The sequence below is a fragment of the Colias philodice genome, chromosome 19 (genome assembly GCF_061535455.1).
Source record: "Colias philodice isolate Cphi_HAF_F1 chromosome 19, ilColPhil1 Martin Lab GWU primary, whole genome shotgun sequence".
Taxonomy (NCBI): Eukaryota; Metazoa; Arthropoda; class Insecta; order Lepidoptera; family Pieridae; genus Colias; species Colias philodice.
In genome coordinates, this window is record NC_143104.1 from 8,222,635 (window position 1) to 8,245,683 (window position 23,049).

At 34.3% G+C, this 23,049-nt stretch overlaps 4 protein-coding genes across 4 annotated transcripts; 1 reads left to right on the forward strand and 3 right to left on the reverse strand.

Annotated features, from left to right (window-relative positions):
* Positions 1-3,795: 3,795 nt before the first annotated feature.
* LOC149480075 (larval cuticle protein A2B-like) lies at positions 3,796-4,673 on the reverse strand. The gene is made up of 2 exons (XM_089707131.1): positions 4,632-4,673; positions 3,796-4,376 (listed from the first exon to the last, which is right to left on the reverse strand). The coding sequence occupies exons 1-2, from the start codon at positions 4,641-4,643 to the stop codon at positions 3,858-3,860; spliced, it is 531 nt and encodes a 176-aa protein (XP_089563257.1). The 5' UTR covers positions 4,644-4,673; the 3' UTR covers positions 3,796-3,857.
* Positions 4,674-10,178: 5,505 nt separating this feature from the next.
* On the forward strand, positions 10,179-11,263 carry LOC149480076 (cuticle protein-like). The gene is made up of 2 exons (XM_089707127.1): positions 10,179-10,274; positions 10,604-11,263. Exons 1-2 carry the CDS (start codon positions 10,263-10,265, stop codon positions 11,180-11,182), a joined length of 591 nt encoding a protein of 196 aa, XP_089563253.1. The 5' UTR covers positions 10,179-10,262; the 3' UTR covers positions 11,183-11,263.
* Positions 11,264-14,352: 3,089 nt separating this feature from the next.
* LOC149480077 (WD repeat-containing protein SL1-17-like) lies at positions 14,353-18,614 on the reverse strand. Its single transcript, XM_089707343.1, has 7 exons — positions 18,417-18,614; positions 18,241-18,329; positions 17,747-17,895; positions 16,998-17,233; positions 16,265-16,452; positions 15,355-15,523; positions 14,353-14,534 (listed from the first exon to the last, which is right to left on the reverse strand). The coding sequence occupies exons 1-7, from the start codon at positions 18,432-18,434 to the stop codon at positions 14,421-14,423; spliced, it is 963 nt and encodes a 320-aa protein (XP_089563469.1). The 5' UTR covers positions 18,435-18,614; the 3' UTR covers positions 14,353-14,420.
* A 729-nt stretch (positions 18,615-19,343) lies between these two features.
* Positions 19,344-21,982, reverse strand: LOC149480078 (uncharacterized). Its single transcript, XM_089707129.1, has 7 exons — positions 21,790-21,982; positions 21,599-21,720; positions 21,361-21,527; positions 21,004-21,239; positions 20,443-20,630; positions 19,937-20,108; positions 19,344-19,479 (listed from the first exon to the last, which is right to left on the reverse strand). Exons 1-7 carry the CDS (start codon positions 21,805-21,807, stop codon positions 19,390-19,392), a joined length of 993 nt encoding a protein of 330 aa, XP_089563255.1. The 5' UTR covers positions 21,808-21,982; the 3' UTR covers positions 19,344-19,389.
* Positions 21,983-23,049: the final 1,067 nt, after the last annotated feature.

Below are 23,049 nucleotides of genomic sequence, written 5' to 3' on the forward strand. Positions count from 1 at the left end.
CCTCCGTGGTTAGCCAATGAGAGCGTCGACACTCGACCGGTTCGCAAACAGGGACACTGAATGCCACTTAATTGAGTGGCTCTTGAATCTGACGTGGATCTATTGTGGATACCATTATAGCAATTATGAATTAAACGCGAATTAATCATTGTGATGTTATGCGCTCCAGTGAACTGGGAAAGTCGAGCACTTGGGGTTTTAAGTTGGTATATAAGAGTATTTACTGTGAACCTTGTTGAAGACTTTTGTGTCTAGCAAAATGTAAAATAATGAATACAAGTTCGACTTGTGACTAATTTACACACATAGCAAACTATGGACCAATATTCGGATAAAGTCTAGTTAGGTAGTTCTCTTTATATTGCAAAATGTTTAGTTAATAGTTTATTTATTTGTGTACGTTGACAAAGTGATTAGGTGCGAGACGAAATAGGTGCATCCATAATGTATTCACAAAGCGACCCGACTTGTCTGGACTGTTACCGAAACAACGCTGTGGCCCCTACAATGTGTTCGATTTATTTTTCAATAAAATGCTTTTATTACAAGCAAACTGGAAGCGATTGATATCAATTATAAAATTGTAAGATGATTATTTCCAATTATCTATGTACCTACTTGTTTCGCTTCAATTTTAAAATGACTTACGAATAGTTCCAGATAGGTAGACATGTAAGAAAATAATCATACATAATAATCAAAGGCATACGAAGGATCGATTTGCAAGGTAAGAAACACATTTAAAATTTTAAGCTGGTAAGATCTTTCGGAAAGGCGTTTGAATTTAACTGTAAGTACGATAATTGATATTATATTTGCATGTGTGTGCGCCCTGGAGGGAAGATTAAATACTGGAGATAGCAGAATTTGCTGAAAATAAACATTCCCTTATTTTTGAAAAAAAAAGTGCATTTAAAGATTTTCGAAAATTCACTTGCCACGATTTTGTAGATATGTTCTTGATTTACTATGTAGTACAGGCAGACTTATGCATAAGCTGCTCAACAATATTGCAAAGAATTCTTACAAAAATGTGCTCTACAATAGTATCTACCATCTTGGCTGGTAATTGTCACGTTTAAACCCAGTATCAAAAGTATTTATCAACGTTGCGCAAAACTAAAATATCCCCGGGGAGCGAGAAGCCCCCGCAAACGGAATAATTCAATAACCGACGGAACGCGCGTCTAATCCCAAAATTAGCAATACGATATCATTAAATAGATTTTGGTCTCGAACAAAGCAGATGTCGAGGGAATACCTAGTAAGGGGGTGTTTAGCAAATCATTAGCCACGTTAATGAAGGGTTGCGTACTTTGTATTTGCCTGCCATTCGCGTTGTCTCCTAAATGGACTCGCCAAAGAGAATATTAATTAATAGCCATAAACTTTACTGTTCATTTTATATTAGGCGTGTTTGTTTAATGATGTTACATTATTATTTGCATTTTCACAAAATGATGAATTAGTGATAGATTGATTAATATTTCCATAGAATACATTTACTAACGAATACATTTTTGCATACTTTATTTTCACTTGAACGAAATTGTTTGAAATTGCTACCATTAAAAATAATACGCCTGATGAGCGTAAATAGCAATCTCTCGAAAAGGCGTAACATCGGCACAATTGTCATGGCTCGCATACACGCGCCGGCACGTGTGTCGGACAATGTGAACGTTGTGCTTTGTGTCCGATGCAGATTGCTTCCGGATGACCCGTATCGGATTGCTATCGAAAAATGTTGACATTGTTAGAGCTTCATTGATAAAATGTTGGCAAATTACAAATAGCTGCTCGTTATGATATTCAATATTTGTACATGCAACACCTGAATTTAAATTTTGTATGCAAGTAACTTTTGAATATTTTTTGGGATTCGCTGACAGGCGCAATAATTTTTTAGTCCTCGCAAAGCCTTTACCAGGGATAAACTTCTCATAACTCATTTGAAAGGAAATTTTATACGAATTTGAAACCCTGTACTTTTAATGTAACGTCAATATAAGTAACAAGTCGTAATTCAAGTTAAACACCGTAAAGCGGGGTAATAACGTTTTACCGAGACGAAACAGCCCAATAAACATTTACAAAGACCAATCGAACATCTGAGTTTCATATTTCATCGTTTAGTCAGCAATGTGGGGAGATGGAGGAGGTGGTGAGGGGGGAGAAGGGAGGGGAGGGAAGTCGACGGAAACAATTAGGTGGGGCGCAGGCGCTCTGCTTCCTGCTCTTGGTAATTGCCGTATCTATTCGCTTATGTGTTCCGTTATAATTGAAAGCCTTGTTATCATTGCAACAATGCACCAGATTTTGTATTTCACGCTCAGATTGATTTGTTTGGATTGTTCGGTAGATAGATCTTGAACATAATATACTAGGGAAACGATAAAGCATATAGTACCTACATGAAAAATCTGGCTGGTATGAAGTTTTGGTCTGAACGCATGGTTTATTTCTGTTTGTTTGAATTGAAAAATATAAGAATAATCAATTTGTATGTATATGTCGTATTACCCTCACATCTCTGAATCTCTCCATTTAAGATAGGATTAAAGACAATCTTTAAAATTAGGATACTTAAACTAAATTAATTGTGCCTTCTTTCGGTGGTAAATGTTAAAAATACTTATGTAATGACGATTCGAAAGTGCTACTAAATAGTAGTCTAATTGAATAAATGAATGTTTGAGTTTGAGTTTCATAAGTCTCCAATATAGAGAAACCAACATTTTTGGTAAATGTACAAGTAGGTAGGTACTAGGTACCTACCTATATCTTAGTCAAGATATGTCTTATTGTCATTTTATCACAAGATATTACCTACCCCTATATTAATTCCCTGCAAGGGGATATAAGTAACATTTGCTTTAATATCTCTCATAATAATTACACAATACGGCTTTGTTGTAATAGTTCATCATCCCATAATACCGGGATTATTGCCAGCAACCCTTTGAGGGCGGATTAAAAACTTCGTCAAAACATTTGGTCGCGTTTGTTATTTAAACTTTTCAAATATGCAATATGGCTTTAAAGTGAAAATGTGTTAGTGCGTTATGAATCGTATTCATCATCGACACATGAATTATGTAGGCAGTAGGACTACAGTACTCATTTATTATTATTTGCATCTACATTATTAATATTTTTCTGCAATACCTAGATATTGCCCAAAACATTTGTATTTTTTAATTTAAATCTACATATTACTTCCTACTCGTAACGGCAACGTATGCACATTTTTTAAAATATTTTTTAGGTACTCTTGTTCAAGATGAAAAATGTAACGCATTGTTAGTAGTTAAAATTAAATATTCACATCACACATTTAAAAGCCCCTCGCTTTATCCTAACAACCACTTTCACTATCAGTTCTGTCAATTTGTATTTGCCTGCAATCATTAATGTATGGCATGTAGCGTTTTACTTTCAACTTGTGCAGACACACAGAGACCAGCTTTTGAGGACTATCTCATTCTGCAAAGTCTGTGTATATGGGGTGCCACAGATAAATTTAAAGACTAGCACGAGGGTCAAGTTATAATGGTTGCACACAAATTTAACTACGTGAATGAATAGGTGTCAAGACTAATGCGTCAAAGAGAGCCGGAGGGGCGCGGACGTGCCGGGTAACAAGAGCCACTCGCCTCATAATGTTACATAATTCAATTGATTCCCCGACACTACCCACACGCTTCCTCCTAACTTCGTTTATAACGTTTTGATATCGGATACGTCGTTTTGACGCCTCCTTACACAATGCTTTTCGTAAATAAAACTCATAAATAGGATTGCTAATGTAGTTGTAATAAATAGTTAACAAAATAATTTAGATAACAACATTCATTCTAGTGGTGGTAAGACACGGCGGGAGAAGAGAAGGTGACGTGGCCAAGAGGTGCTGAGTAAGCGGCAACCTTGGCGACTGGAGCGGCGTAAGACAAGGGGGCGGAGTAGGAGACGGGGGCAGCGTATGCTACCTTGGCGACGGGAGCAGCGTATGCGACCTTGGCGACGGGGGCATAAGCGTACTTGGCGACTGGTGCGGCGTAGGCAACCTTGGCGGGAGCTGGCGCGGGAATGGGGGTGCCTTCATAACGGACGATAGCGTTGAATCCGTGTTCCTTGTCTGCGGTGTACTCTACGATGCGGTGGACACCATCGGGCTGAACCAGAGAGTAGGAGCCGTGGACAGCGTCTCCTTCGCGGGCTTCTTGCTGCTGTTTGACGTCACCGCTCTGGCCATCGTGTACGGAGTATTGGAACTCGTAGTGGGCGGGCGCTTCGGGCTCAGCGTAGGCCACTTTAGCGAGAGGCACTACGGGCAGAGCAGCGGCAGCCGCGATGATGCAGAAGAAAGAGACGAACTGCAAGAAATTTATGTAAATTAGTATTCAGACATTTTATTTCAGTACAGATTTAAGGAAATCCACCTAATGCAATAGAAATCTCTAATTCTTAATCTGGGTAATATTTTGAACCCAACAAACTGCAACTGAAATTATTTTTAACTCTTTTTTGACTTAAAAGAAAGTACAAGTGCTAAGTACTTTCTTCCGTATGTAGGGCTGATATTTTAATATCCTTTTATCATAGATAAGCCAATATAAAATACTACTTACTCTGGCTGCCATGTTTAATGATAAGTTGTTTATCTGATAATGATGTTGATAGCGGGCGGTGCTGAGCTTTTATACTTCGATCATTGTAAACCAAATCTCAGGCATGTGTAGGTCAAAAACTGGTTCACGCGTTATGTCATACAAGGCAAGCCATTCATTCACTAACATTGTTTCATTTTAATATCAATATTAATATAATTTACAACAACCTTAACAACCGATATAAGAGTGCATCTGCTATTATCTTACGCACTCGACTCTCGTCTCATTTTTATGTAATCGGATTAAATGTTAAAAGTGCAATAAATTAAAATAAGCTCTGACCTTTTTGGCTAAAAGGTTTGTAAATCCTCAGCGCAATGTAAATTGAGTTGCTTATTACGCATAATTGACCCATGATCTTTGCAATGCAAAAAAAATTTTGGAGATTTCGTTTTTATAATTGATGACCTATTTTATAAAAAAACTAGCGGTCCGCCCCGGCTTCGCCCGTGGTACATGTTTACGTTTTCTCTACACAAAAATTAAAAACCATCCTCGTACTTCAAGGAATATAATTAAAAAAAGAATTATCGAAATCGGTTCAGCCGTTCTCGAGTTATGCGCTTACCAACACATTTTGCGATTCATTTTTATATATAAGAATATAATATTTAGGACATTACATACCTATGTCCTATATTATATACATGATTAATGCAGCCATAATACTTATTAGCTACCTATTTGTCACAAAGGATGCTTAATAATTAAATAATTGTGACTCTATAGTCTCTCGCTTTTGATCATTTTTATCATATTTATCTACAGTAGTTAAAGGATAGGTACAATGGTGTTATTATTATTCAAGAAAATAAATTTTCAAAAAATATACTTAAAGTTTATATTACTTACTCTTAAATGTATTTAATTAGTATATATAATATATATTATACTTATATATCGAGGTTCTGTGAACAAATTTAGACTAAAATAAACAGGTGTAAATTAAATATAATATTGCAAAAGACGCCACTGTTCATTTCTATCTACTTAAATTATTTCACAAATTACATATTGCAATTAGTTTAGTAATTGGAAGTCACAGAAATAAAACTGGTTTATATTTTCCCATAGGCCATATTTTGTCATATGCCGTTAATATGCGGCATACAGTGGTTAATTCGTATTATCTTAGACCGAGAGATAGATATTTAAAACGTCGATAATAATTATAAATGCAAGTTTATCTTATATTCTTATATCTATAAAAATATCTTGCGACTGAAAATCTAATACAAAAATTATACTCAAACATAGGAATAGTTAAGCACAGATTAAATAATAAAATTTACCTATTTATTATTGTAATAGATTTAGGTATGATCGAGTAGGTACATAACATAATATAGAATAACCTTCGAAGGAAGAGTGCAGTAGATAACACAGAAAAATAAAACACCAAATGAGTATTTTAAAATTTATTTAATTACGCCTACGCTAAACATTACTGAAGTTAATTTACCTAAAAATATAAATAGAATACATAATACTAAACTGACTAACACACAAATAAAAAATAAACAAATAAAAATGACAAAGAACAATTTTTTTATTTTATACTTACAAAGTACAATACAATTTACTGACTCTTATACTAAAAGACAAGAAGTTATAATTACTCTTATGGTTACTGATCTTGTTTCGATATTTCTAAAGATATTTGTGATGTAATGTATTAAGTACAGCCATATGAATAAGTGTTAATCGCTATTGCATTTTTAAATCTAAATTTGTTTAAGAATTATGTATCTATTTGTATATCTATTTATCACACTTTACTTTAATTCGAACATATTTTTACCAATCATGTGTTAATTTAAAAATATTTATTATTTAAAAAAGAAATACATTGTAGTTAACATCCATTAAAAACAATTTTATTGATATAGGTAGTTAATACAGAAACTATTACACCATCACTTCATTTTGTGTAAAATTCTTGTTCGTATGTACTAAATAACTCTTTATATTTAAAAAAAAGCATTTAATAACACAAAATGACCTAAAATGATCATGTCAATCGATTACAGAAAGCATAGATAGTATTATGTTATATTGTGTAAAAAGTAAATCAATTTTGTAGGTAACTGTACACCATCGACTACACAAATCTTAAATACACCTGTCAATTCTTATGGGTTTAATGAGCCATGTAAGTACATTTTATTGTGATAATATCGAAGTAAGTACTTTCCAATACAAACAATGCAGTCATAGTAATATTTTATTTAGATACTAGCATAGAATATATACTCTAACTAACGAGACGTAGGTACTAGTAGATCCATAAATTCTATAAATCTCTACGCATTGTTTTTGCGTCACAGTCTAGAAAATATCTAATAATGATATAATGATGATGATGTCAAATGATTTTTCCATTACTATCTTACATGACTAGTTTAATTACAACAGAAAAAAGCTTAGCTTGGGTAATAAAGGAAACTTTAATTCAGAAGACTTCGCTCTACCGCCCTCTACTTAGGAAAGTGACCACAGATAATATAAATATAATAGGTAGTCACTTAACTAGCAGTATAACTAACGCTAGTTACTAGTTATTATACTGTGGTATAACTTAGAATAGGTAGGGACATAAACAAAAAATGTAGAGTTTAAACAATAACAAAAGCTACGTAAAAACCTTCCAGTGACGTAGGTTTTCTTATTTACTCATACAAATAACATATTTTGTGGACTCCGATAAAAAATCATAAGAGCTTTAATAAACATAGCAGAAATATAAGTAATTATATAAAAATTCCACGCATTCCGCACAATAAAACAAGCGCGTTTTAATTAAAATTTACTCATTTCCAATAAGCCAAAAGGTTCCGAATCAACCTCGAACTCCCAAAATAAGTAGGTTACGCAAGGCTGCTGAATTATGAGCTTTTATCGATTTATCCAACGATGTTACACTTGCATTTAAAGTAAATTTCAACACTCAACTGGATAGATGAATTTAACGTATACTGCGGTGTATTTGCCAATTTTTCAATTGCCTTAACATTTTAAGCTCGGCATAAAATGGTATTATATATCGTTACAATACGTAAATTCGAACTGTAAAATATTTGGCTTATGTACCTACTTATAACTTAGTAAAGATTGGCATTTCATCGATGTCATAATTTTTGCAAGAACTTGACCACAAACTTGACCATTGTATCAGATATATATTGGTACCTTATTAATTATTATCAATTCATTTTATTCACTAACGAATAACGATGAAATTTTTAATTCCGTAGAGTGATTCAATCAAATTCAATCGCTTAGAGTTTGTCTAAACTTCTCGTATCTATACTTAATACAGTGAAACCTGGTTAAGTGAGACATCAAGGGACCTGCAATGTCGTTTCACTTATAGAGGTATTCCATTTACCCAGTGTGATATACAGGTATAAATAAATATCTGTCTCATTTACAGAGGGTTCCATTAATAGAGGTGAGAATACAGGTTCATAAACGTAGGTATATTAACTTCAGTTTTTCACGTAATGATAACGATTGTAGCTTTCGTTTTGACATTTTTCAAATAAACATCTGTATGATAGTAAAGCGAAACTAAAACTGAAGGTAATTGAAGCTCAAAATTTGTACTTACGTACTTGGAATTACGTGTGGAATTTGTGGGTATAATAAGAATGAGTAAACAAACAATGTTATCTCAGTTACAGAGGTTTATGCATATAAAATTTACTCGCTGTCTCAGTTATAGAGGTAACTATGATGATAAATTGAAAGAACAAATCCCAGATATAGAGGTTTACCTCGTCCCACTAACAGAGGTAATTCAGTGCCAAAGTGTTGGGACCTCAGCATCAAGCATGAGTTCCAGTTATGGAGGTTTCTCACTTATCCAGGTCCCACTTAACCAAGTTTCACGTATTATAAAGCTGAAGAGTTTGTTTGTTTGAACGCGTTACTCTCGGGAACTACTGGTCCGATTTGAAAAATTCTTTCGGTGTTAGATAGCTCATTTATCGAGGAAGGCTATAGTCTATAGGCTATAGATCATCACCCTAAGGCCAACAGGAGCGGAGCCACGCGAGTGAAACCGCGCGGCACAGCTATAGTAAATTATATAGGTACTGAAACCTTCCTCGAGAATCACTCTATCTAGTTAAAAAAGAGCGTATGTACCGAGCACACGTGTCAGAAGTGAAACTTCTTTGACAAAATTCAAAGATACCAAAATCGTCTCATCACTACATGACGTGACGCTACCGTGAAATTGTACTCTTAACGCGCATTAAGAAGATTTACTTAAAAAAACCGCATCAAAATCTGTATCTCTGTGTTTTAAAAGCCAATAAGCATACACGACATAGGGATATAGGGTCAGAGAAAGAGACTTCGTTTTATACTATGTAGCCTCTAGGTAAAATATATAATATTATGTTCTCTTAACTTTTGTTTTGTATTATATTGTTTTATTTAAAACTAGCGGTCCGCCCCGGCTTCGCCCGTGGTACATAATATTTACGTTTTCTCTACATAAGAACCATCCTCGTACTTCAAGGAATATAATAAAAAAAGAATTATCGAAATCGGTTCAGCCGTTCTCGAGTTATGCGCTTACCAACACATTTTGCGATTCATTTTTATATATAAGATTGAACTGCAGAAGTTGCACTACACCAAATTTAATAATTCTTTTTTTTTCACATTCGTCATTGACAGGACTAGATTTGTAAGAAATAAAATTAACAAGTAAATTATATCAGCAGGGTCACAGTATTTTGTTTTTTCATACAAACCTTCGGATGTGGTTTGCATGCTTTTTAAAGGGCAAATTTTATATAAGTAATTGCACTTGTCGCAAGGTCCGAGCAATCAGCTTTCTTTTTAACATTCTTAACCATAATTACCCGATAATGTTCATGGAGTTGATACAATTTTTATTACATTCATTCATATTTTTGATGTTCCAACTTCCAGGAATAAAAACTGACAACTTTTTCTTGAAATAAACGTTTAGGTAACTTAAGCTATGGTTGATAAAACTTTAACGTTCGTTTATTAATTAGGTAACTACGTAGGTAGACGATTTAATCGACGATGATAAATTATCTGTAAATTGTAATTTGAATTTAATAGGTATGCTTTAAAGATTATGAGATGTAGGCAAGTTTTACACAATTGGATCAACTTCAATACCATATTATCCTATGGCACCATCAATAAAATAATTTTTAAAAATAAGCTCTGTCTTTACTATCTACTACTTACTAAGTATGTCACTACATTCCTAGAATCCCTACATTAATCAAAATTTTCCTGTTAGCGCATTATCACAACTCATATAGCTATTCAAAAGCTTTCGAAAGTTCAACCTTGCCTGTCTGCGCCTATCAAATTCGTCTTATGTCACACATGTGCGGGTCGTGCAAGGTGTTCTCGTATCATTCCGATCTACTTACGTGTGACTCCGAGTGACCTTCACCCGCAAACTGGTTAATTAGTGCACGCCCTACAGCCTCCGGCGAAAATTGTCACCATGCTTGCCGATTGTGCCAAGTATAAAAACTGGTGCAGTGCGAACACAATCATAGTCAAACTTCGACAATCACATCAATAACAATGGCAGCTAAGGTAAAAATATATTTAAAATTTAAATATTTGTTTTACTTTTCAAGTAAAGCGAAATTTAAGGAATTAATTTATGAGATCAATGAATTTATCCAAACAAAAGAATGTTCATATCTAAGTATACTTATTTAATTTACAAAAGATAACAACTTACAAAAAAAATACAATAATTATAGTTAATACATAAAAATAAATCAATAATAAACAAATAGGTACAATTATATATGAATGAAATTTAAAATGGTTTGTAACGCAATAAGTTAACAATACATATTCTTTGATTTCATTGTTACGCCAAAATAGCACTATACTAAAATATATTTTTATTACAGTTCTTCGCCGTCCTCGCCCTGGCCGCGGTCGCCTCCGCAGTCCCCGTGGTGCCTGTCGCCAAGCTGGCTTACGCTGAGGCTGAAGCCCCCGCCCACTACGACTTCCAATACTCCGTCCACGACGAGCACACCGGTGACATCAAGCAACAACAAGAGTCCCGCGCCGGAGACGCCGTCCACGGCTCTTACTCCCTTGTCCAACCCGACGGTGTCCACCGCATCGTAGAGTACACCTCCGACCACGCTTCCGGCTTCAACGCCGTCGTCCGTTATGAGGGTACTCCCATTCCCGCGCCAGCCCCCGCCAAGATCGCGTACGCCGCTCCCGTCGCTAAGCTCGCATACGCCGCGCCCGTCGCCAAGGTAGCATACGCTTCCCCTGTGTCCTACAGTTCACCTGTGTCCTACAGCTCCCCCGTGTCCTACGCTGCTCCAGTCGCCAAGGTCGCCTACTCTTCCCCCATCTCCCACGTATCCTACGCCCCCGTCGCCAAGGTCGCTTACTCCGCACCTTCCTACAGCGCCGCTCCCCTTACTCAAGTCTCATTCTCGTCCCCAGCTGTCTCCTACCACCACTAGACGCTTTTTAATTTATTTATAAAGTTGTTCTATTTATTAATATGACTAGTTGTAAATAAATTATTTGTTGAATTTATATTATTTTTGTCTTTTACTGTCAAACATTCCTAATGTTGTACGAACTTTTGGTTTCATCTACCAGCGTAAACCGCACTTAACATACGATATCAGTACTCATCTATCTACCTATCAATAATATAGCAAAATTTATTTCAAAACAGCGATAGACAAAGGTAAAATTATGATTGTCGATGCATTCAATATACAAAATACATCAACAAAGCGAAAGCCAATATATGAACCTACTGAATAGCTGCAATAATATTATTTCTGCAATGCTACAATATGTAAATATAATTTCATATGAACGTATATGTTGTTAACTTTATCAATGTCCAATGGATAGCTGGAAGGCATATAGAGGAGGGGTGGGGGGTCAGGTGGACCGCACCTGAATTATTCATAAAGCCGCATAGTGATTTCATCTCATTGAATCGAGCTGCCGGCACGCGGCCGTGATTACGACAACGATACCTCCGCCCGGCCAGCACTTGCGGACACAATACAGCTTGTCAACTAAGTGCCTGCACCAGATTGCTGTCGTCACAGCTTTTTCACCGTGAAATCGATATAACGACCCCCTATTGAGGTGACACCTACGCGACTGCACAGCTTTGCAAATGGCACCTTTTTTGGTGCCATTTGCAAAGCTGTGTTTCATCAGTGCTCATAAATGAAAAACGTTTTTTTAATCTGTCTAATTACTATAACAAAATACAAAATCTGGTAAAATAGCAGCTATCACGTATGGAACGTTTACACCGAAAACAACTTTATACGTAATTACTAATTAGGACTTTGCTAACCAGAATTAAGTAGGTTTGTACATATTATAATAATTTATAGTAGGAAAAAATAATGAAAAAAGATATCTGAATCGAAAGTTTTAGCAAAGCTCAATACTCAATACAATTTATTTTTTTAAATGAAATCAGCAACACATCAACATTTACTCTCGCTACGCAGGTAAAAATGAAGAGATTGGTTTTTATCTGTGCCGCGCGGCAAATTGAATGTAAAGTTGATTTCCCGACGGGCTCCGCCGCATAATTCCCCGCAAATTAAGCCGATACCGATTGACTTGCTACCAATGTAAATATTTTCGATAAATGCCTTTCCATTATAAGTATATATCGGGAATCGGTATGGTTTGTACGTGTTGTTGTAACTACAATTAGTTACCGATCGATATTGGGTTGTTTCTGTTGATCATTGATATGAAGTTATGATGATAGTTTTTCGTAGTTGAAGCTATGGCACTGTTCTATAGCATCAATGATTATTCATATTGTGTTGCATACCAATAATGGAGGACACACTTAGATTTTTTCCATATAGCTAACTATAGCTATAACTGTAGCTTTTTAGTGTACGTACCTAATTACTCTTTACAAAAACTAGCTAACTAGTTGACCCATTCATTTAAGTAGATCTATTACTAAATCAGAAATAATTAACTAGGTAAGTAGATACCTACCTATTATGAATATTTCCTTAGGCATTTTCCAAATACCTAATCAAACATCAAAAAATGTAACTATTCATCTATCCATCCACAGACGTATATCAATACTAAATCCACACTATCACAAGATTACGTTACGTGCGAGATATTAAATCCGTTATAGATGGTGAGGCAATCCTCTTACAGCCAAAAATTAATCAGGACCTCGGCTTAGAGGGAGCTTTGTACACAGAGTCGGCAAACGAAATCGATACTGTTGGACAAATCTGCGACTTTGTTGTACCTGTAGGTGTGTGTTTTAGAACATTGAGCGCACCGTTCTTAAGGTACCTACGATTTGTAGAGTATTATTGGTAGGTACCTACTTAATAAAATGTTTGTGTTTGTGTGACGAAAATGAATTCAGTTTCTCTATGATAATGTATTATGTAGTTATTATTATTAACTAGCGACCCGCCCCGGCTTCGCACGGGTGCAATGCTGATACTAAATAAACTACAGCAAAACTGTGAACGTTGTAGGCTTGTATATAAATTATAAAAACATAGCGGCCCGCTCCGTCTTCGGCCTTCGCACACGGGTATAAAATAGGTATATAGCCGGGCGGCCGGCCGGCTGGTACCGCGCCGCAAACGCTACGTCCCGCAATTTTTAAATCTGTAATATCTTCGAAAATATTCACTTAAATCATACGGTGTAAAGGCCCATATAGATCTATATTAAATGAACAATGTATTGAAGGTATTTAATTGGTTAAGGATTAATGCTGTATTGGTTAAAATCGCATCGAAAATTAGCCATTATTTGTCGTAAAAAGTAAATGACAAAAAAAAGTTATTGTGGGTTATCCATAAGAGATAGACATATACCATCGCGGACTTTTCTATAGACCTTTTCAATGTGTATAATACTTAGTACATTATTTTGATAAAAGTCGTAGGGTTCAGCCTGCGTTTGCAATGTAAGCGGAAAAAATGTAATTTTTTACGACATCACATTAGAAACCTCAAAAATAACAGTACTTCTCCACTATTTAATGGATGTTATTATACATATAAACCTTCCTCTTGAAACACTCTATCTATTAAAAAAAACCGCATCAAAATCCGTTGCGTAGTTTCAAAGATTTAAGCGTACAAAGGGACATAGGGACATAGGGACATAGGGACAGGGAAAGCGACTTTGTTTTATACTATGTAGTGATATTCATTTGGTATGTATTCTTTCGGCATCAAAAGCTTATTAGTTATTAGAAATTGCAAAAAATGGGGTTTTATTACGTTTTTATTTGCCCATTGATATCACTTAATAATAGGTTTACTTCCGTTGTTTCCTTCCTTGTTTAGAACCGATAGACTTGTGCCGTCTCAAAAAATCTTCAACTTCATGTACTTTAAACACGTAAAAACCAGACAAATGATTGTATTTTACCACCTTACAAATTTCACGTAGACCGTAACTGTAACCCCATTACCCACGTCCTGTGTAAAAATATTTTTTTTTGTTTGCTGATAACATTGGATCCACCAAGAAAATACTAAAAAATCTATGAAGGATTGCTCTATATCGATCACAAGTTAATTCATAACTCGAGTTGAATTTTGCCAATTTTTGGCAAAATTTTGGCAAAAAAAAAACAAAGTACTCAACATTTAAATATACTTTATTGACACTTAATCAGAAATATACATTAATCATAAATACACATACACATTAATTTAATTTATCTTCAGACTTTGGTACAGGACATTCATACACACATATAGATCGATCTTTAGATATAGAAGCAACTTTGTTTCCTTTGCGGTTGAATTGAGCTCCAAAAACCTGGAATGACAAACATTTCTTATTTATTTATTTTTTTGTTCATGGTTGTCCTAAGCTTTTACAGTTTATTTCGAACTAGCTTACCGCCCGCGGCTTCGCCCGCTTTGTCTAAAACCTAATAAATTATATACTAAAACCTTCCTCTAGAATCACTCTATCTATTAAAAAAAACCGCATCAAAATCCGTTGCGTAGTTTTAAAGATTTAAGCATACAAAGGGACATAGGGAAATAGGGACAGAGAAAGCGACTTTGTTTTATACTATGTAGTGATAGTGATTACACCCATAGGGCTAAGTAAGCACAACAAAAAATGTAGAATTTAAAGATTGATACATAAAGACAAATATAGATAATAACTTGCTTAAGAATCTAAAGGGAGGTTACCGTGACGTCTTAAAGCAGTACTAATTCCAGTGTGGAAAAGAGATGGCGCTCGATGACCTATATAGCTGTCTTATTCTCACACTGGAAGTTCTCCTGCTTTAAGATGTCACGGGAACCTTCGCGACATGATTATAACGGGGCTCTACATCAACATAATAATATCACTACATAGTATAAAACAAAGTCGCTTTCTCTGTCCCTATGTCCCCTTGTATGCTTAAATCTTTAAAACTACGCAACGGATTTTGATGTGGTTTTTTTTAATAGATAGAGTAATTCAAGAAGAAGGTTTTAACTTTTAGTATATAATTTATTAGGTTTTAGACAAAGCGGGCGAAGCCGCGGGCGGTAAGCTAGTAAAAAATATAAAGTACAGTTCACAAAATCATCGAAAAATACCAGTATTTCAATAAACAATGGTCAAAATAGCTTACCATTTTCGAATGCTCATTGAAACTGTATATGACCTTTAATCCATCAACCGTTGTGATAACGACCTGACCACCAGAGTTCCCGAAGACTATTCGTTTTCCATCCGGCGAAAAGTTCACAATAAGCACCCAATGCTTTATGTGATGACTGTATAGATTATTGCCGCTGGCTCTGTAAATTACGAAAACATTAATATTATAAAACAATGTTCTCCCCCGCGTCTGTTTGTTTGTTCGTGATAATCTCAAAAATTGTTGCACCGATTTTCATTATGTTTTCACCAAATGCTGTCGTGCGCGTGGTCGGGAAAGGTTTCAGCATATAATTTAAAACAACACGGGCGAAGCCGCTGCCGAAGAGTATTGAAATGTATTGAAAATTCCAAAAATGAAAATTCCAGGAACAAAAGGATGTTATAAATCTTAGACTTAAATTAAATAAAAAGGTTTTGCGACATCCAACCAAATTCTATAGCTGAAATTAAAACAAATGCTAACAACTTCGCGAGTTTCTATATTTCATGATATGAAACAAGGGATAATGATAAATTGATATCTATTTTAGTACTAGCAGTCCGCCCCGGCTTCGCCCGTAGTACTATATTTACGTTTTCTCTACATAACAACCATCCTCGTACTTCAAGGAATATAATAAAAAAATAATTATCGAAACCGGTCCACCCGTTCACGCGTGATGCCGTGACCAAGGAAAACGGGTTTCATTTTATATATATACTAGCTTTCCGCCCGCGGCTTCGCCCGCTTTGTGCTTTAAACTATCATATCTCTCAAGTTGGATCGAACTGCACATGGTGTGCGAATTTTATTATAATCGGTTAAGTGGTTTAGGAGTCTTGTGAGTTTGTGACACGAGATTTATATATATTAAGATAGATTTACTAAGCATACTTACACATCAAACAGCTTCAAATATCCATCTTTAGAGCCAGTGGCAAGTAATTTGGAGTTGGGTGAGAAATCAATGCTTGTGATTGTGTTTGTGTGTGAATCCAAGCAATGTACCAACTTGCTCTGGGCGAAGTTGAATATGCAAGTTTTCCCATTTATTGAACCACTGGCAATGTGCTTACCGTTTCCGCTCTGAAAATTAAACAATATGAAACCAATCGTACAATAAAATGAGAATTAAAAAACAAATCAAAGCAAAAAAAATACAGTCGAATTGAGAAAGTCAGTTGAAAACCCGTTTAGATCAAAATCTAAGAATGAATAGAAGTGTGTATGTAAACATTTTTAATAGTAATATCACAGATTATTATTTATTATAGTATAGACATTATTTTATTTGCATAACAAAATTACATAACTTAGACACATTATAAATCTACACTTCAACCATTGATAAATAAAAATGTACGCAAATCCATACTAATATTATAAATGCGAAAGTAACTCTTGTCTGTCTGTCTGTTACTCAATCACGCCTTAACTACTGAACCAATTTGCATGAAATTTGGTATAGAGATATTTTGATACCCGAGAAACATAGGCTACTTTTTACCCCGGGAAATAGGATAGGTTTTGTCCCGGAAATCCCACGGGAACGGGAACTATGCGGGGTTCTTGACTGCGCGAGCGAAGCTGCGGGTGGAAAGCTAGTAAGAAACATAAAAGTTAAAACTTACCCAAGCAACACACACAGCAAACATTTCCCTTGTATCAAGATACTGCGTAATGCTGTCTTGCTCAATACTGTACACAGCCAGCTTGCCGCAATGTCCACTGGCCACAATGAAATTGGCATCAGGCGAGAATTTCACTTTCCATATGTCTGGTCCTGTATTCATTACATGGCGAATCTTGTTGCCAGACAGTGTATCCCATAGCATCAGGTGGAAGTCCATTGAGGTTGTTGCGATTGCTGTAAGGGATGATTTTTTTTTTTTAAGAAGTCAAATTGAGAGTATTTTAGAAGAATAATATAAACCATCAATTATTATGCTTTCTTCTCTTAAGGTAAAAAAAAAACAAAATATTTTTCTTTTGTTGAGCTGACGAAACCAATTTACTAAAAAGTTGTACAATGTACAAAAAGTGTGTGTGCCGAGTATACATGTCAGAAGTGAAACTTCCTTGGCAAGATTCAAGATACCAAAATCATTGCCTTGCTCCATGACTTGAAATTAAACCCTAAAGAAGCTTCACTTCAAAAAAAAGACGGGTTGCACTCCGGGAGTGCCGGCAGAAGTTAAAACTTGATTATTAACGTTGAGCATGTTTGATATTTCGTAATGGTATCCGTCTTACGCTTTTTCGATCAGGTCACGTGTCCTGACGCGAGTTTAAGATTTTATACCCATTACAGAAAAAGTGCTCAACGCCGCTAAAGAAGTTTTCACTTCAAAAATTTCATTTAAATTAATAAAATGCTTACTACGTCCATCTGGGCTAGTTGCTATGGATATGATAGCCAGCTCATGGTCGTCCAGGAGGTGAAATAGTTCAAACTCCTTATCAACAATTTTCCATATCTTTACATATCCATCAAGTCCTCCAGATATTACATATTCTTGGGGTGTTGCACTAAACAAAATATTTTTCATACATATTAATTTATTACATAAATAAATTTTCACAATTCTGAATTCCTGGTACTTATTTGGACCTCACCCTAATAGAAATCTAGATCTATGAATACTTTATTCTATACTAATAAATTATAATGCGCTAAAGTCTAAAGAATAAGTTTGAATTGGGCACCAATATGGACAATGATATGATTCAGATTTTTCATGCTTATTCAAAAATTATCATGTAAATCTCTAAACAGACTAGTACTCTTTGATTTTATGTTACAAAGTTAAAACTCAGTTGTAGAAAAGCGTTTAGAATACGAGATTTAATCGATAAAAACGTGGCGTCGCTTACTTTGAATCAACAGTTGGTTTTATTGTTGTCCAAACAATGCAGTAAATAGGATCTTCGTGTGCGTTCTCTTTTTTACAATATAGGGAATACTAAAAAAGAAAATATTTATAAAAAATAAGTTTTTGTTGCTCATTATTCTTGTCAACAAATAATATTTAGAATCCTAAAATACTCACCAATGATTCCGCCGGCATATTTGCTATATTTAGATTCCTGTGTCCAATTTCCCAATGATACTATTTAAATGTGATTCTTTACTTGGGTCGGGTACATCTACAATAAAAATCCCAATTAAGGAATATTATTTTTAATATAGATAGCGAATATACGACTAGAACTTCAAAAAATCAATAAACACCACTTGTGACATTTAAAAATCTCTTGTCAATAAATTTGAACGTCACTGTCAGATTCGCTATCATCTAAATTGCCATACTGCATAAAACGATTGTTCATTGGTGGTTCATTGTAATCAGATTGTAACACAGGATTGTAATAGAATTGAATAGAATGTAGTAAATTGTGTAGTAAATTCACAAATTCACTATTACTACCATTACTCAAATATTTATTAAAATGTACAAAACGTAATAAGGTACCCATCTCTACCCATAAACAAATGTTTATGGGTAGAGATGGGTACCTTATTACCTTATTATAAAATAATTGTATGGAAGGGTAAATACCCTTCCATACAATTATTTATTATATCCAAAGGTGATGTTGAAAGTGTGTTGAAATTATAATAATAATTTTATATTTAGTTTTATAGCATTCAAAATGCTTTATAAATAAGAAGCTCAGAGGCTTGGCCTCGGCATGGCAAAAGGCGTGGCTAATCCCTCCTCGTAATCAAATTTTAACTTAATTTTGAATGTGTAATGAATAAATCAATATGTAGGTAATCAATACTCAAAATTAATTCATGTATACAGTGTGTATACATTAATTATAAAAATAGTACCAATAACTTGTTAATACATAATATGAATAATAAATATCAGACTGATAATGTGGACCGAATATCAAATTACTACCGAATATTAAAATACTTTTATTTAGTACTAAACAATGGAAAAGCGGGTATAAATAAAAAAATACAATAGCATACATTATAAAATATATTCATAACAAACATTGTGTTTCAGCCTATAATGGACAATCATAAATGTTTACTGTCTTATCTTCAGATACAGATACAATTTTATTACTTTCAGCATTGAACTTCACACCCCATACCTGAAAAAAGAAATAGTGTGCATAGTTAATACATTTTATTCAATATTTGACACATTTTGATAGCCAAGTTACAAATACAATAATTTTTAAGATTTATATGAAATAAAAAAAAATTGACTGAGTAGTAAAATAAAACAGAAACAACCTAACGGTGCATTAACATCAAACAAGCGAATGCTCATTCTAACCCCACTATGTCAAATTCTTAGTGGAAACAGGCAAAGAGCATTCTTTCGTTGTTCTTAGTGCGTTCGAAAAGATTCTATGCAAGGTTCTAATACTGAACAACTCTGAATACAATTACACTAAAAGATCACGAAAGAACGCTTTTGTTCTATATTTAGCCCTTTATTCATTCATAAATGCCCCATAAAAATATCTTTTATCAAATGAATCTCTTCTTCTTCATCTTGTGTTTATATTAGTCTTACAATTATTTATTTAGCACAACATTTACCTGATCATTATGCTCTTTGAACACATGTTGGCACTGCATAGTATCAAGGTCCCACACTCTTACAGTTCTATCTGAACTGCCCGACACAAATCTTTTGCCATCTGGTGAAAATGCTACTGAGAGAACCCAAGAGGCATGCCCAGATAATGTGCCTGCTAAGTTTGCATGTACCCTGAAAAAATGTACATATACTAATGTAATGTAATCATTATAAGGAATTTCTTAAAACTGTATTTATAAGATAATAATGAATGAGTAAACATGATGATTAACTAAATTTTAATATTCATTAAAGTTGTTGATTCAACATATTTAAATACAATTATTTATAAATCCATAAAATGAAAAACATGTAACATAGCTGATTGTATTTTTTTTAATTTTATTTATTCTCAAGTACGGGACACAATTTTTCTAGCATTTTACAATTCATATTTGATATTCTATTGAATAAAATTTCAAATCTTCAATATACATTACAAACAATTAAATATATTAAAACTTACACATCATAAAGTTTCATATGACCATCATCGGAAGCAGTCAGCAGCAGTTGTGAATCAGGTGAGAAACACAGGCTTCTGATGGGCTTAGCGTGCCCTTCTAATGTATGAACTAGCTTGCCTTGCGCTACATCAAATATTTTTACAATACCATCTAAGGCACCACTCGCTATGTATTTGCCATCAGGACTCTAAAATAGAAAAAAAAAATTGGAATTATTTTATTCTAGGTTATGTATTTATTGAATTTAATCTTCAACTAGCTGCGCTTCACGGTTTCACCCGCGTGGCTCCGCTCATGTTGGTCTTAGCATGATGAGCTCATATTGCCTATAGCCTTCCTCAATGACATTCATCAGCTATCTAACACCGAAATAATTTTTCAAATCGGACCAGTCGTTCCTGAGATTAGTGTGTTCAAACAAACAAACAAACTCTTTAGCTTATATTAGTATAGATATAATATAGATGAAACTGTGGGGCACAGCAAAAACAAGATATTATACATAATATACATAATTATTTAAAATTTATTACTTCAAAATAAAATATATTCAAACTCACATAAGCTACGCTCAATGTAAATTTGCCTCTAGTGTCTAAAGTTTGTTCTTGTTTTCCGCTCTCAACAGAGAAAATTAATATTTTTCCTGCATTACTGCCAGATACAACATTCTTGCCATCGGGACTAAAGTCTAACGTCCACACATCTGTTGTTCCTGTTTCCATTGTCTTTAGCTTCTCACCTGATGCTATATCCCACAAAATGAGGGACGAATCTTGAGAACTACTAGCTAACGCTGTAAAGTATAACAAATAGTTAATTTAACACTAGTTTAGAAAAACTCATTGAAAATATAAATACATGTCTTTTTTTTTAATTACATTATAATCAAAATCAGAAGACTCATTAGTACTTACTTTTTCCATCAGGGCTAACTGCAACAGATATAACTCCAAGTGAATGCCCCTCAAGCTGATGTTTGACTTCAAGCTTGCCATCTTGTAACTGCCAGATCTTCACTATATCATCTAGCCCTCCAGTTATAATATAACTTTCGGGAGCTTCAGGTTCGGGGTTTGAATCTCTAAAAAGAAATCAGCGTGAAAATTTTGTATATAAATTATTTTATGAAATAAATAGGTTATAATTGCTTACTGTGAGTGTTCGTTATTTTCGGCATTTTGCTCTTCTGGTTTTTTCTCAGGTTTTATTTGACTCCATCCACAACACCATATGGAATCTTCGTGTGCATTTTCTTTTTTTAATTGAAGATAATACTAAAAATAAAAAAGAAGTTTAACTATTTGTTTTCACCGGTTGAAACACACTATAGAAAGCGTACGTACTAAAGTAGTTATAGACATATTCACTAATTAACTTCTTTGTAAATTGAGTATGAAATGTTTGTGTTCAATTATAATTTCAGATTCATTTTATTTATGCAGAAATTCACTTGAAAAAGAGATTTCAAATCCCAATTCCTAACATCACAAGAACAAGATGTTATGAATTGTCTATTTGACATTGACAAATGACAATGGACAAGTGGACAAGAGACAATAATTTTTTTCTTCTAAATTTTTTTGGTAAAAGATTGAACTATTTGCCATCTGCACGGTTGGAATACCTATTGCCATGTGTATTGCCACCTATTGCCACGTAATTGTAAGGGCGTATTCAGAAAGAAAGCTTGAAACTTATAAGCGCTTATCGGCGCTTGTAAGCGCTGGTAACCCACGCAGAAAAATATATGAACACGCACCGATAAGCGCTGATCGGCGCCGACAAGTTCCGACAAGCTTCAACAAGCGCTGGTCAGCGCTGGGGGCTGCCACATAAAATTTGTTTTGGTCTGCTTCAACTTGCTTCCTTTGTGTAGAACGAACCAGCGTTGACAAGCGCCGATATATTTGAAATTTTTTTCCCGCTAACGGACGAAAAGAAAATTTATCCAGGTTATTGTTTCAACCAGTTCATCGGAATCAGTGATCGGAATACTTTTCCAATTATTCTGAAATTTAGAAATTACGGCATACGTAAACTTACATTTTTATTGTGCTTCAAGTGTCTTAAAATGTTTTCAGTATAATTTAAAAACAACTTGAGGAAAATATTATACATTATATTATGTATATTATACTTGATTGAAGCCTTTGATAAAATCACAAATTAAAAGTAGGTATATTCTTGTATATTTTGTAGTGTGATGAATTACTAAATAGGTATCTATTTAGGATGTTTTATGTACGTTAAGAAGTAAATCTAGATGGCATCACAAAATTAATCAATAATAAATAACTTTATTTTGTAAAAAAACACGTGTACATGAAATTTTCACTTAACTTGCATAATACAATTACATTATCATATACATTTTAATTAAAATCAATTGTATATTATATAACTTTAAAAAAAAAAAAAAAAAAATTAAAATAAGGCAGATATAATTTATTACCTTCTGTATTTTTATTTTTAATGAGATAATAACTTAGATCATTAAGTAATGATCTAAGGATAATAATGAACAACGTGTGAACAACGAAACGTAAATTTAAGAATATATAAAATACTAGCTTTCCGCCCGCGGCTTCGCCCGCGTTTTCAAA